The 13,308-nt window shown below is 48.1% G+C and overlaps 2 protein-coding genes across 2 annotated transcripts in view; one reads left to right on the top strand and one right to left on the bottom strand.

Annotated features, from left to right (window-relative positions):
* mmp11a (matrix metallopeptidase 11a) overlaps positions 1-13,308 on the top strand; it is a 193,741-nt gene that overhangs the window by 45,188 nt on the left and 135,245 nt on the right. The window lies entirely within an intron of this gene.
* Positions 1-13,308, bottom strand: part of ralgds (ral guanine nucleotide dissociation stimulator) — a 29,725-nt gene that overhangs the window by 8,585 nt on the left and 7,832 nt on the right. Inside the window, 13 exon segments of the mRNA XM_065951938.1 lie at positions 183-393; positions 496-591; positions 923-1,044; positions 1,163-1,195; positions 1,291-1,377; positions 2,341-2,418; positions 5,940-6,024; positions 6,101-6,204; positions 6,335-6,550; positions 7,161-7,285; positions 7,475-7,668; positions 8,166-8,240; positions 8,352-8,656. Coding sequence (XP_065808010.1) covers positions 183-393; positions 496-591; positions 923-1,044; positions 1,163-1,195; positions 1,291-1,377; positions 2,341-2,418; positions 5,940-6,024; positions 6,101-6,204; positions 6,335-6,550; positions 7,161-7,285; positions 7,475-7,668; positions 8,166-8,240; positions 8,352-8,656 — 1,731 coding nt within the window.

Genomic DNA, 13,308 nt, shown 5'->3' with positions numbered 1-13,308 from the left:
GAGAGAGAGACAGAGACAGAGAGAGAGAGAGAGAGAGAGAGAGAGAGAGAGAGAGAGAGAGAGGGAGAGAGAGAGACACAGGAAGTTAAAGAAGAAGAGCCGTACAGGTGAGCAGGCAGAACTGCTCTGTGATTGGCTGCTTGGAGGTGACATCAGAGCAGATGAGTACATGTGAGACCGACCTTCCTCTCATGGCCCTCCGGGGAGTCGGACAGGAAGCTGGCGTTCACGTCCTCCAGGTCTGAACCACTGGAGCTGACCGAGGTCACGCTGAGGGCGTCACCGCTGTCCCCCCCGCCCCCCCCGCCCCCTTGGTACGGTCTGTAGTGCGAGTGGTCGAAGGACTTTGAGTGGGAGCTGGAGGCGCTGCAACCGGCCTCCGTCAGCTGACGACTGGACATCGAAACAGAACAGTTTAATGTTAATGTGAGTCATGATACACACGACCAGCTGCAGGATAACCAAAGTTATTCTCTCTCTGTTTTATTCACTCACTCGCTCCAGCGCTTCATGATCCCTCCGTTCTTCTTGGCTCTCAGCGTGTTGCTGGCCGATTCCGACAGAGGCTCAATCTCACAGGACAGATTGTAGCTGCAGGAAAACAAAAGATCCACACAATGACATCCTCTCAAAGATGTTTTATTTTAACCACAGCCATCCTGACAGAGAGGTCAGAGCTCAGAAATCCTGCACTGACGTGTCAGTAAACACAACACAACCCTCAGTGATGGAAGCAGGACAAACGCTGCATTCATGTGGTGTCAGACGCGTTGGAAAAATTAGTTTCCGATTTGGAAAATTCACAAGAACGCCCGAACAATAACTCAGAAACTCTGGAAAGAATTAGGTGCTCGAGAGCTGAGCTTGTCGATCGCCCACAGAGACGCGTCATTAGAGAGAGAGAACAGCAGAAGAGCCTCACCTCTCTGCCTCGCTGAGTTTCTCCACGCCTGCGAACCACTCTCTGAAGTGGCTGTCCTGAGTGAAGCTGTAGTTGTTAGAGGCCAACTGGAGCAGTTTGATCTGAGCGATCACCTCGAACTCCTGCAGGACGAGAGCAGAGCGGGGGAATGAAGAAGAAGAAGGGGATTGACACTGAATCTGGTCTGAGAGACAAAGACATGAATCCTAAACCCCCTGAAGAACATGTTTTCTAACTCACCTTTCTTCTCTTCTCAAAGTTGATCAGACCACCCTGAAAAAGAAGATAATAAAAACATGAGAAAATGATTGAAAAAAAGATTGGAATAAAAACGACTGACTGTGAAAGTCCGGGGTCAGGTGTCTGACCTCGGTGTAGTCCTTCATGGCCGTGTCCATCATCACCAGGTCGGTCAGGAAGGTCCCCAGGTAAGGGATGGTCCCCTGCATCACTCCCTGTTCACACAGAGAGAGAGAGAGAGAGAGAGAGAGAGAGGGGTCATCAGAGGAGCAGAGATAAAATAGGAGGCGTATGTAACTCTGACCCCTAGTGTTTAAAATGAGTACTGCAGTCTAAATTCTAAACATCATAGAGAGCTGTCCCCCCCCCCCCTCTCTAGAGTGGATGCTCACTCAGGTCACCATGTGGTGGACTCTGAAGCTTCAGTGTTTATCCAGCTCTGCATGGGTCTGTAAACCTTTCTGTGTTCTAACCTCTCTCCATTTTTCAAAAGCATCTCCAATATTGATCCTAGTTTGAGCACGTTTCTGCTCGTGGAGCTTATTAGAAACATGCAGAGGCTTTTTAGGTCGGGTACAATCACTTCTATCTGAACCACTTCTCTTGACCGCTTCCATCGCTGCAACACCTGTTGACCTGATAACTGCTCTCATATCTGACAAATCGAGGGGCGTCCAAAACTTGTGGGGGCGTGTCTTAAAAGCGCCTATCTTCTCTGGTCCAAACAAATCCAGAGCATTCAGGAGCAGAATCTAAAGTTAGAAGGAGGACATACTGGCTGCTGCATTGTTGTCAGAGAAGCCAGCACTTCAACATGTTTCCTTAATGATCAGAGAGTAAGATACCTTTATCATTTATCTCTCTACACATCTCACTGATTGATCCTTTAACACACAAAGATGCAAGAAGATAAAAGTCATAACATGCAGGTAATCACAGACTGTCTCTTATTTAACCCGACATCGCAGCCTCATTATACACATATTGAGTAATAAAATAAAAGTGTACTTTTAGTCAAACTGCAGCTACTTATACTCGCCACAAGATAGAGCTGTTGCTACAAAACTGACACATCTTGAAAACTTAATGCCAACATGCACAGCAGATAAAAGTCAGACTCCTCTCATGACATTTATCTGAGTGTGGTTGTTTCTGTTTTGCTTCCTTTGTAAACCCACCAGGTCTCTCTGCTGCTGGTGTCTCCGCTGAGCTCGCTTGGGGTTGATTTCCAACGTGGCGAACTTAGAGGTGCCCTCCTGCAGGACGACAGAGAAAACAAGTCTGGGTTAAATACACAAAATAAATAAAATGCAATTCTGTTCATCCTGAGGAACGATCTCCAAAGGGCTTTAACAACCAAAGCACGTGTTATTAAAACGCTTTCTGGAGACGCAGCAGCATTTTTAACTAACGCTCAAACTGGCTGTGAAAACGTGGACTAGGTGAGAGGTGTGTTTATGTTTCTGTCCCTTACAGGCTGTTTAAACTTTATTCTTAAGATGTTTCAGTCCACACAAACATTATAATTAAACATGCAAAATGTGAAAATATCCAACTGTTCAATAAAAAGTCTGCTGCTTTTATTCTGTCGTTACTTTGACAATCTGACAAACCCTTTCAAAATAAAACCAGATAAATGTTGACAGAGTATGAAGCTCTTAGAGCGAACACCACACGAGGGCGCTTCGAGGTCTGTGTCCTGAAGTCTGGGACTGACCTCGGATGCTTCAGCTCCGTGATGCACGTTCTAACTCGATTACATTTGGCCGGACTCTCCTCGTGTCTCAGACTTGTTACACAAGCTTCTCCGTTCAAATCTGCAGCGTCGGAGCCAAAGCCCAATCAGCTGGGGTTATACTTAGACTGGTATAACAACATTAGACATTATACAACTGTTAACAAAGGCTGAGCGGCGCCGACCTCTCAGAGGGAACTGATCGCTATGAGAACGACCGATGGAGCGCCGGCTGAGTTCTGGAAGTCTTCACAATGAGATTAAAAACTTTACATCAGATGTTTGTTGAAGCAGCCGGCGTGCACGCTCGAGAGGAGGAGGCGGAGCTCTCAGGTCGGCGTTATCAAGCTGCACATTTGAATTCAGCTCAGCCGGAGAGGAGGTCGACTGATGATCAATGTTAAGTTGACTTGAGCTTGAATATTTATTTTCTAGTCTTCTAGTCACCGCAGGTCACAGCTACACATTCACACACTGATGGTAGATATTTCTGAAGTGAACATCAGTATCCTTCAACTAATCGACATGTGGCTGCAGGAGCTGGGGATCGAACCCCGACCTTCCAGTTAGGAGACGAGCGACTCGCCTAATCTGACACGTCGAGCATCCTAACAGACAGAGAGATGGTGCAGTCTGACCTCGAATTCACGTTCTCGTTGTTGCTGAGTTTTAACAGCCACAGAAACCTGACCTAAGAGAAGAAGCTGGCGTGGACCCCCCCCCCCCCCCACATTCTTTAGGGTGAGGTAACGCTCAGAGGCCTCCTGACCCGCAGTAACTCGATCTGAGTGAAGAGAGAGAGCACGGTCTGGTCCGAGCAGATAGAGCGAGGGAGCAGCGACGCCCCCCGAGCTGAGTGTCAGATCGGAGATGTTATCTTCACCGAGCAAAAGGTTTCCCTCACCACCTCTGCACGTCAGCGGGGGGGTTTCCCTCAGGGGAGAGCAGGGGCCGTCCACTAATACTCGGTAGTTTCCTTTTATGATAACAAACAGACTGAGAAGTCCCACACACTGAATGTTTCCACCTTTTATGCAAAAGTTGAAGTTTAGAACACACACACACACACACACACACACACACACACACACACACACACACACACACACACACACACACACACACACACACACACACACACACACACACACACACACACACACACACACACACACACACACACACACACAGTCCTCCTGCAGCAAACATTCACTAGTGCAAGAAATGTTTTCATTACGCCGCATAAAGTAGTCCCCAAGAAACACACTACAGCTGTTCTTTGTGATTTTTGTCTCCAGGAGTCACCAGTGGGGTTTGAGGCTGAGAGTCACAGTCAGGAAGTCAGAAATGATGGAGGGTGTCTTTGACTTATCTCGGTCTATATGATGACGTGACCTTAAATAACTTCAGTTATGAGGTCGCACTGAGTGAATAAAACCGTCTTGATAACTGTTATAACACTTTCTAGATTCTACAATTCACTTAGCAGACTCTTTTATCCAAAGCGACGTACATCAGAGAGGAAGAACAACACAAGCAAAGAGCTAGAAAAAAGGGAACAATGTGAGTAAGAGCAAACGATCAGCTTTGAGTCTGATTGGACACACAGGTGCTGACAGGAAGTGACCAGAGGCAAAGCACAACATTGAGGGCAGTTCTTGAGAGCTCTAATCAGTATAGAAACCATCTTATAAGTCATCGTTATCAAACAAAAACCATCGTCATTACCATCATCATCATCAATAATATGGAGACCATCATCATTAAGTTAGTAGGTATTCATGAAAGAGCTGGGTCTTTAGCTTTTTCTTAAAGGTGCAGAGATTAGATATAATGTAGATATAAACGCTAGAGATGCACCGATTGGTTAAATCAGGGCCGATAGCGATGTTTGTGTCGTCACTTCTTTTGGTGTCAGACTCCAACAATGTCGACGTTTTCTCTCATGTTAGACGATGAAATCATCCCGATCATCTTATTGTGACTTCATCAGCCCAATAAGATCTTCTTCTCTGAGTCAGGTGAACTAGATGTCAGCGTTAAAATCCATTTGGATCAACAGATAAACGTCGGCTGCAGACGTCGGCTCCTGCCACATTATTTGCCGATATCTGTCAACAGGGCATGTATCGGTGTATCCCTAAAACACCATATTTGTTACAGTCACAGTGACAATACAATCCTGGATCCTGGAGCCGATCCCAGCGGTCTTTGGGCGAGAGACCGGGTACGTCCTGGACGGGTCAGTCACACGGCTGTCATGCAGAGACGACCAAACATTCACACTCACACCGGAAGGCACTCAAAGAGTCCCCAATAAACCTGACCGGCATGTGTTTGGACTGTGGGAGAGAACATGTAAACTCCACATGAGCAGGGATTCAAACCAGGAACCTGCAGTACCCACTGCACCACAGTCTGTGTTTCTCTGTGTGCAGGTTCGTGTAGGTCTGCTGTCCTTGACCTCTCGTCAGCACCAGCTGCTGACACTCAGAAGCTGTCGACGCCTCTCTACATTAAACTCTACAAATCACACAGACGATGACGGCGATCTGTCAGCTGCACGCCGCTCGCCCTTCAGAGACGCAACGAGTGATTTATAGAAACTGTGATCCAGAGAACGAGGTGTTCTCGTCTGCAGCTGCTGCTACAACACAGACCTGAGGAAGTCCACTGATAGAGCGGGCCACCATGCACACATCCTGCTGCAAACCTCACACTGATTTTATATCTCTGTACCTCCTCGATCTCTGTGCACCATGATGAAGTCCTGAAAATATCCTGATATTTGAAGAAGGTTCACGTGTGAAACGGTTAGAGTGTGCTGCTAAATCATTTGTACGCAGATAGTTTAAACCTCGATATCTTGCCGAGCAGTGCATCGTTATATCGCATGTTTTGCAGCTTGTGTCCGGAGGAACAGAAGGAAGCTACTTTACATTTGAGGACGAGCCTGACATTGTCAATCTGCCTCAGTGAAGAGGAGATCCAGTATTAAGGGCTTTCTTTGGGGGGAGGGGGGATTAATAGGCAGTGACCCACCTTGACCAGCAGCTCTCGGCTGAGCGAGTAGTTGTTGTCGTCGGAGAAGATCTCTGACAGCTCGCGGAAGGTGCGGAAACTCTCCCTGTGAACGGACGAAGAGGTCAAGACTCCATCCATGCAGAAACTTAAGAGCAGCCACAGGATTTCAAAAAACCTACCGGGACACTTCCTCCCACGTCCTCTTCAGGCGGTGGATGGCGTTGCACTGCAGGGCGGAGAGGATGGCTCGCAACGAGGAGAAGTTCTTCAGAATCCGACACTCCTGAAAAAACAACAACAACAATATTCAGAAACAGACAAAGCAGACTGTGCCTTAAAACGCTTAAATATTAGTTCTGATAAACGACCAGTCGCTGTAAGTAAAGAAATCAAACCAGTCGCTGTTTTCTCACCCGCGCCACGTCGATCCACCTCTCCAGCAGCCGCGCTCTCTGATTGGGCTTCAGCGTGGGGTTGCTCAGGCAGGTGGTGATGACACAGTTGGTGACGGAGTTGAACTGAGCGACGGTGGCTCTGATGGTGGGAGCAAGGTGCTCCTTCCCCTTCTTGTCCCGCTGAGACCAGATCCCCCCGAGGCAGTGGTAGGGCACCACCTTCTTAAATAGATCCTGGACAGGAAGAGAGAAGGGGGGGTTAGTAAGCATGTATATAAACCCCTCTATTTCAGCCCTGCTCAGAACAGGCTGTTTCTGTGTCTGTACCTTTAAATATGTAAATGAGCTGTGTCTGACCACACCCCCTCTCTGGAAGGGCTTTGGGTGTCTTTGTCTTTCTCACTCCATGTCCTATTGTTTACGGTGAGAAGGCAGACTCAGAGGGCAGAACAAACACCTAGCTGTGGGAGTGTCACCCACCTGGGGGAGGGGCTACTGCCCTTTGTGATGTCATGAAGGGAAAATCTCCAAACAGCCTGTTTGAGCACACATTTTCTGAAAAGTGGAGCAGGCAGAAGACGGAGAGGATGGACTTTTCTCATCATTGGGGGGTTTGTAGACGGACTAGAGGAACATGAGGTGTGTTTCATGGTAAGCTGGGAGATTTTAACTCGTTGGTAGGAATAAAGAAGTCCCATCAGGAGGGAGAACGATGAATCAAACTCAGATTTAGTGGATTGTTGAAGTTTTAGCTGCAGATCTAAAAAGCTGGCGTGCCTGTCATCAAGACAAAGTGTCTGTGTGTCTGTGAACCAAAGTTTAAAGGAAAGGGAAACGTCCTCACCGCGTCCATGAGCGTGAACTGCTCTGCCACCATGATGGGGTCGAACGACAGGAAACTGAAGGCAGGAAGCTCGTCCTCGAAGCCGCTCTCTTCCTGCGTGGCGAAAGGGCAGCCGATGTGCTCCCCTGAAGAGATGAAGATAAAAAAAAACACATTTTCAACAACGACTCAGCAGCGACGTGAGATCAACCTGAACATCCTGCTGCTGAGACCTCGTTTTATTTCCCTCACAGATCGTCAACTCGTCTAAACTCGTTTAGGTTCAACATGAAATGACGTGTCCCTGTTCTCCCTCTCCTGCTCTGCCTTCATACCATCGGGATCGGGCTCACACTGCTGTCGGCGGTGGAAGTGGGCCAGCAGGTTGCGCGCGCGGCGCTCCAGGTCGGAGCCGGGGAAGTGTCGGTGCAGGTAGGACATCAGCTGGTGCAGACAGTCGTAGTTGGGAGGACTCCAGAAGTCCTCAGAGTACTGATCCAGCCAGGCGCCCAGGATGGACGAGACAGTGCTGCAAACAGACGGAGAGGAACGGAGGTCACGACTTAAAAACAAACATCTCTGAGTGTTCACACCAACGCACGCTGTTCAGAACGTGTGAGAAATATACGCTTTAAGTGAAACCTGCAGAAGAAGAAGTCCTCCATGACTCAAAGACACACTCTGACCCGGGGATGTAGTAAACTATCCCATGTGGCTTAAACACCAAATGTTAACAATGTTAACAATGCTAACAATGCTAATGCTCACTTTCAGTAAAACAGATGGTTCAGAGTGAAGTGAACGCTCCAGGTTTTCTCCTGACGTTTATTATTTATTATCAGCTCATGAACTGTGTTTTCTCAAAGTCTCACAGAAACACCTCCTCCTCCTCCTCCTCCTCCTCCTCCTCCTCCCCTCGTCTGACAGAGAAAAATAACCCCGAACTGTTTGACCCGGCTGTGAGGAAGAGGAGGAGGAGGAGGAGGCTCTGTGAATGCTTTCAGTGATTCATGTTGTCAGACTCACTTTCTCAGCTCTGTGGAATCGTCCTGAGAGATTCTGTGTGCTGTGGCTGCTGGAACGTTCTGCAGCTTTGCATACCTGAAGAGAGAAAGAGAAAGACGTGTTGATGTAGAGAAGGACGAGAACAGAACGCAGCGCTGCAGGGACACTTCTCCTCCAGCGGGTCACGGTGCGGCGTGTCAGATTTACCTGTGCAGCAGCAGGTCCAGCACCTGGCGGGTGGAGGCGAAGGAGCGGTACGTGCAGAGGAAGATGGTGACGTAGGTGGAGTCTTTGCCCCTGAACGCCGACACCATGTACTCCACCAGACGCTCCAGCGTGCCCGCCTTGATGGTCCGCACCTTGCAGGTCTCGTAGAGGCTGAGGGCGGAGTCCGTGTCCACGCCGAGCCATCGCTGCCCCTTACTGGCCGACTGGTGGAGCTGCACCTTCCTCAGCGTGATGGTGAAGATGGCGTCGTCCTCGGCCTCCTCGCCGATCTCCTGCGTCGAGCTCTGAGGGACACAAGGGACGAGAGTTAAGACATTTTTCTAATGCTCCGTCTTTGTTTGTTTTTCTGTATAATTAAATCTTCTGCTGCTCGCCGTGGACGACTCCTCGGACCTCGCTCCGTTCTCAGATTAGAGGGAGGAGCAGACGCCGGCGTGGACTTCAAAATGTCTAATTTGAGGATGAAACCCTTTAATTATGAACATCTGTGTGTGTGTGTGTGTGTGTGTGTGTGTGTCTCTCCAGGTTTAGACAGATAAGTGGAGGAAATGGGTGGATGGATAAACCTGTGGTATATATTGTTTTTGGTGTTGAGTTCTTACATCACCTCAAATATTTCCAACATTTATCAAATCCAGAGAAATCTGTTATTTTACAGCTGTAATGTCAGAGTGACAGACACGATATGTTTCTGGTTGCCGTGGAAACACAGGATTCTGCATCAAAGACTGCTACATAAGGAAGTGTGAGCTGCGACTGAAAGCTGTTTTTGGTCATTTCTTGTTTTTCCAACAGCAGAAAATGGCCGACAAACTCCTGCAGAGTCTAAAAATGCACGAACACGACCGACGACGTTTAGAGACTGAGGAGAAAAACAAGGCTGATGGAGCGCCGATAGACGAGGTGGAGCGCCCCATGTACGGAGGCTCGAGTCCTCTCCTCAGCAGCCGACCTCTGACATCTGCTGCTCGCTCTCTCCTCAGCAGTCCTGTCTAATAGAGGCAACCACAATAAGGAAATCTCTTTGATTTCTAAATGAAGATAAAGAAGTTGGAGTCAGGACAAATAAAGAAATCCAAACCGGTCGAGAACTTTGATCACTAAAGTCTCTGATGTCATCGACCTGATTCAACAGAAACTTTACCACCAAGATCAAAACAATGAGAGCCTGAACATCAGTGACCCTGCAGAGGAAGAGTGTGTGTGTGTGTGTGTGTGTGTGTGTGTGTGTGTGTGTGTGTGTGTGTGTGTGTGTGTGTGTGTGTGTGTGTGTGTGTGTGACTGATAACTGCAGGCTCTGTTGTAAATCCTCTACAGTGTAATGGCGAGCACACAGCTGCAGCTGAAGGCCTTGACAGCAGGAGACGAGCTTATCATCGGAAACCACAGAGGCCGCGGCGTCGGTCGCTATCACCTCAAAGCGGGGGGGGGGGGGGGGGGGGGGGGCTGTGCTCAAGGGCAGCAAGTCGCTCTGTCTGCAGACTCTGTTCTCACCATAATGCTTCTATTCACCGCTGTTCCTGACATGGAACCTTTAACCACCTCCCGACCTTTAACCACTGAAACAAAAACACAGAGCGATCGATTCTGCAAACAGGACGGTTCAGAGTCACTGAGAGAGAGAGAGAGAGAGAGAGAGAGAGAGAGAGAGAGAGAGAGAGAGAGAGAGAGAGAGAGAGAGAGAGAGAGAGAGAGAGAGATGACAACAAAACACTGACATCAACCGAGGCTGAATCAATCCTGAACGACCAAAAGAAAGCACGTACCAGACCAATTTACAGACTTGATCCGTACCGGGACTTGAACCATCGACCCTCCGGTGCCCAACCCCAGTCTCTACAGACTGAGCTACTTCCTAAAAGTTACAAATGCATCATGACGAGATACCTTTATCATGAAGCAGGATAATTCATGGTACACTTTGTAAAATAAACTAACTACCCCAGAGGGCGCTAATGTTAGCTCGGAGGCTAACGCTAACACAACTGATCCAATGTGCATACTTTGATTTAAAGAGGACATGTTATCCTCCTCCTCCACCTTTTCAAACAGTCCTCCTCCACCTTTTCAAACAGTCCTCCTCCACCTTTTCAAACAGTCCTCCTCCACCTTTTCAAACAGTCCTCCTCCACCTTTTCAAACAGTCCCCTGTGGTCTAAATGAAACATCTGTTCTGTGCTTTGGTCAAAATATAACATGAATCAAGCACCAGAGGAGGTTTGTGACCCTGTATAAACCAGCTCTCTCAGAACGCTCCGTTTTGGTGTGTGTGTCTCTTTAAATGCAATGACGTCATACGTCCCTTTTAACATAAAATCCTGGGAGGGTCCAGGACCTCTTTGGGCTGGGCTTTTCAGGGGTGCAGCCATTTCTGCAGACGGCCCTGTAGGCTACATTGCATAAATGTCTTCAGTGAACTCTTTGCTGGAACGTTTAAACACTGAAAAAGGGTCTTTCAGTCTGTCAGCACGCGTGCTACATCATGTGGTCTCTCGGACTCCAGATCAAAAAAAGGGAATTCCCTCTGAAATGCGAACAGGAAGCCATCTAAGCGCCTTGTCTTTCTAATTGAGGTCTGCCTCACATTCCTCGAGCCTGACTCAGAGCTCGGTCGACCAGCTCGACAGCAGCAGGCTCGCTGGAAGCTGCTAAAGATAGGCAGCACGCGGGGGCAACAAAGACGATTCTTTGGAAATGTTCTGACGTCTCTAACAAACAAAAACTTGTTGAAAGCTGCTTCATTGTTTCTGACATGTTTTAAATATTTTAGGAACGCACGCCTCGTCACAAAGCTCTCGTCACTGTTTGTTGTCTGCACGTGTTGGACGGACTTCTTTGACCACACGGAGACTTAAACACCGGACTGTGCAGCTCCACGAGCAGAAACGTGCTCAAACTAGGATCAATATTGGAGATGCTTTTGAAAAATGGAGAGAGGTTAGAACACAGAAAGGTTTACAGACCCATGCAGAGCTGGATAAACACTGAAGCTTCAGAGTCCACCACATGGTGACCTGAGTGAGCATCCACTCTAGAGAGGAGGGGGGGGAGACAGCTCTCTATGATGTTTAGAATTTAGACTGCAGTACCCATTTTAACCACTAGGGGTCAGAGTTACAGACTGCTCCTTTAAAGATTCATATTTGCTGATTTTTTAACTTCAGATTCAGAATAACTCGATCAAATTCAGGATTTGACCTTCCTGACTTTTCTTACCCTGCCCGACCTGTTTGTACCGACTTCTTTAATAAATAATGATCTTATCTTTTCTCTTCTTTGTACCTCATGACCTTTGGAAGCACAAAGTTATTACTGCTGATGGACTCGATGGCAATAAACACAAACTAATAGGATCCAGGTTGTAATAAAGCCGGATGATCCTTCAGGGAAATGAAACGATTAGAGGAGTCCTGTAGGTTCAGCCTCTTCAAGCCGACCTGCTACAGTTCAGAAATGTTTAAAGAGCACAACAAGCCTCCATCTTTACATCAGATGGCGTTCGGTCTGTGTAAACACGACCAGCTGGCGCAGGAACACTTTAAACAAACACGCAGGGACACAAAGTAAACGCTGACCTGGAGCCAAATCCCCCTCAAGGCCAAACATCGCCGAGGGAGAGCCAAAACCATGAGGAGCCACACCTGCCTCAGCAGCAGCGGCGGCCCCGCGTGACCCTCAGAAACCCCTCGGAGCCCGGCGCTAAATGTAGATCACGGAGGAAAGTCCCAGCGGGGGAACAAAAAGCTGCCCACCAAACAGTCAACACACAAACAAAGACAACAATAGTGGGCGTCCATTACTGTAGCACAAGCCAGCGACTTCCCCTCGCTAACAATGACCTCTGAGAGAGAGAGCCAATGACATCATCGGGATGGGGGGGGGGGGGGGGGGGGGGGGGGGGCAAACATTTGAACTTGTTTACTCCCTGAAATCTTCACATAAACAAACGGGCAAACGTCCCTGACAGCCGGCGCAGAGACGACAAATAAAACCTTTAATTTTCAGCACGGTGAACAAGAAACGGAGACGCAGGAGACGTGTGAGTGAAAACACATCCAAGAAAAACATTTCAATCAACACTCAGAAAAAGATTCATCCTCTAGAGCTGGACAGAGCGCATTCTGAAGTAAATCATTTTCTCCATAGTGGATTTGATTATGAGCCGTGATGTCATAACCATCTACAGGTAGACTGACCATGAGTCCCCCCCCCTCCCCCCCCTCCTGTCTGACAGGGACAGTCTCCCGCTGTGAGGTGCATGTGTGAACAGGTCAGATCAGGAGAAGATCCAGAGAATCCTCCAGAAATCATCTCGATATTTTCAGACACGACTGAAGAGCTGAAGTTTTTTCCTCCTGAGTCCTGATTGAATCTGAGTAAGAAGATCAGTGTGACATCATCATGAGGAGCAGGAGCCGGACCGTCCTGAGTCGGGACAGTTTGGTTTGAAGGCTTCAGAACACAACGACAGAAACAGACAGCAGGCTGGAATGTGAAGCAGCGACACCTGGACAAACACTTAGACCTCCTCATTCTGGACTCGCTCCGCGTCTCAGCTCATTTATTTACTGAGGAGCAACAACTCACACGTTTTCTCCTCCATGTGACACAAACAAACCTGAGCGGCAACACGCTGCAGGGAGTTCTCTTTGTAAAACCACATCTGGACTGGATTAGATCTCTGACACAAGTGGGCTGCATGAACCTGAAACCTGAAACCTGTCAGGGTCTGTAAATCTCATGTTATTAGAGGAATACTTTGTTTGATGAGATATTTATATCTTCATGTATATCTTCATGAAGCAGCAGAGAGGATCAGAGCTGCAGGACTCCGAGGAGCCTCTCATATCATGTTGTTAGTTTAATCTGTGCAGACGTCAGGGCACATCATTTTATTTTAAGAGGAGTTATATGGAGCTCCTTCTTCAATCCAGCG

Source organism: Labrus bergylta, chromosome 2 (genome assembly GCF_963930695.1).
Source record: "Labrus bergylta chromosome 2, fLabBer1.1, whole genome shotgun sequence".
Taxonomy (NCBI): Eukaryota; Metazoa; Chordata; class Actinopteri; order Labriformes; family Labridae; genus Labrus; species Labrus bergylta.
The sequence above is the reverse complement of the archived record's forward strand: the minus strand, read 5'-3'. Positions and strand labels throughout refer to the sequence as shown.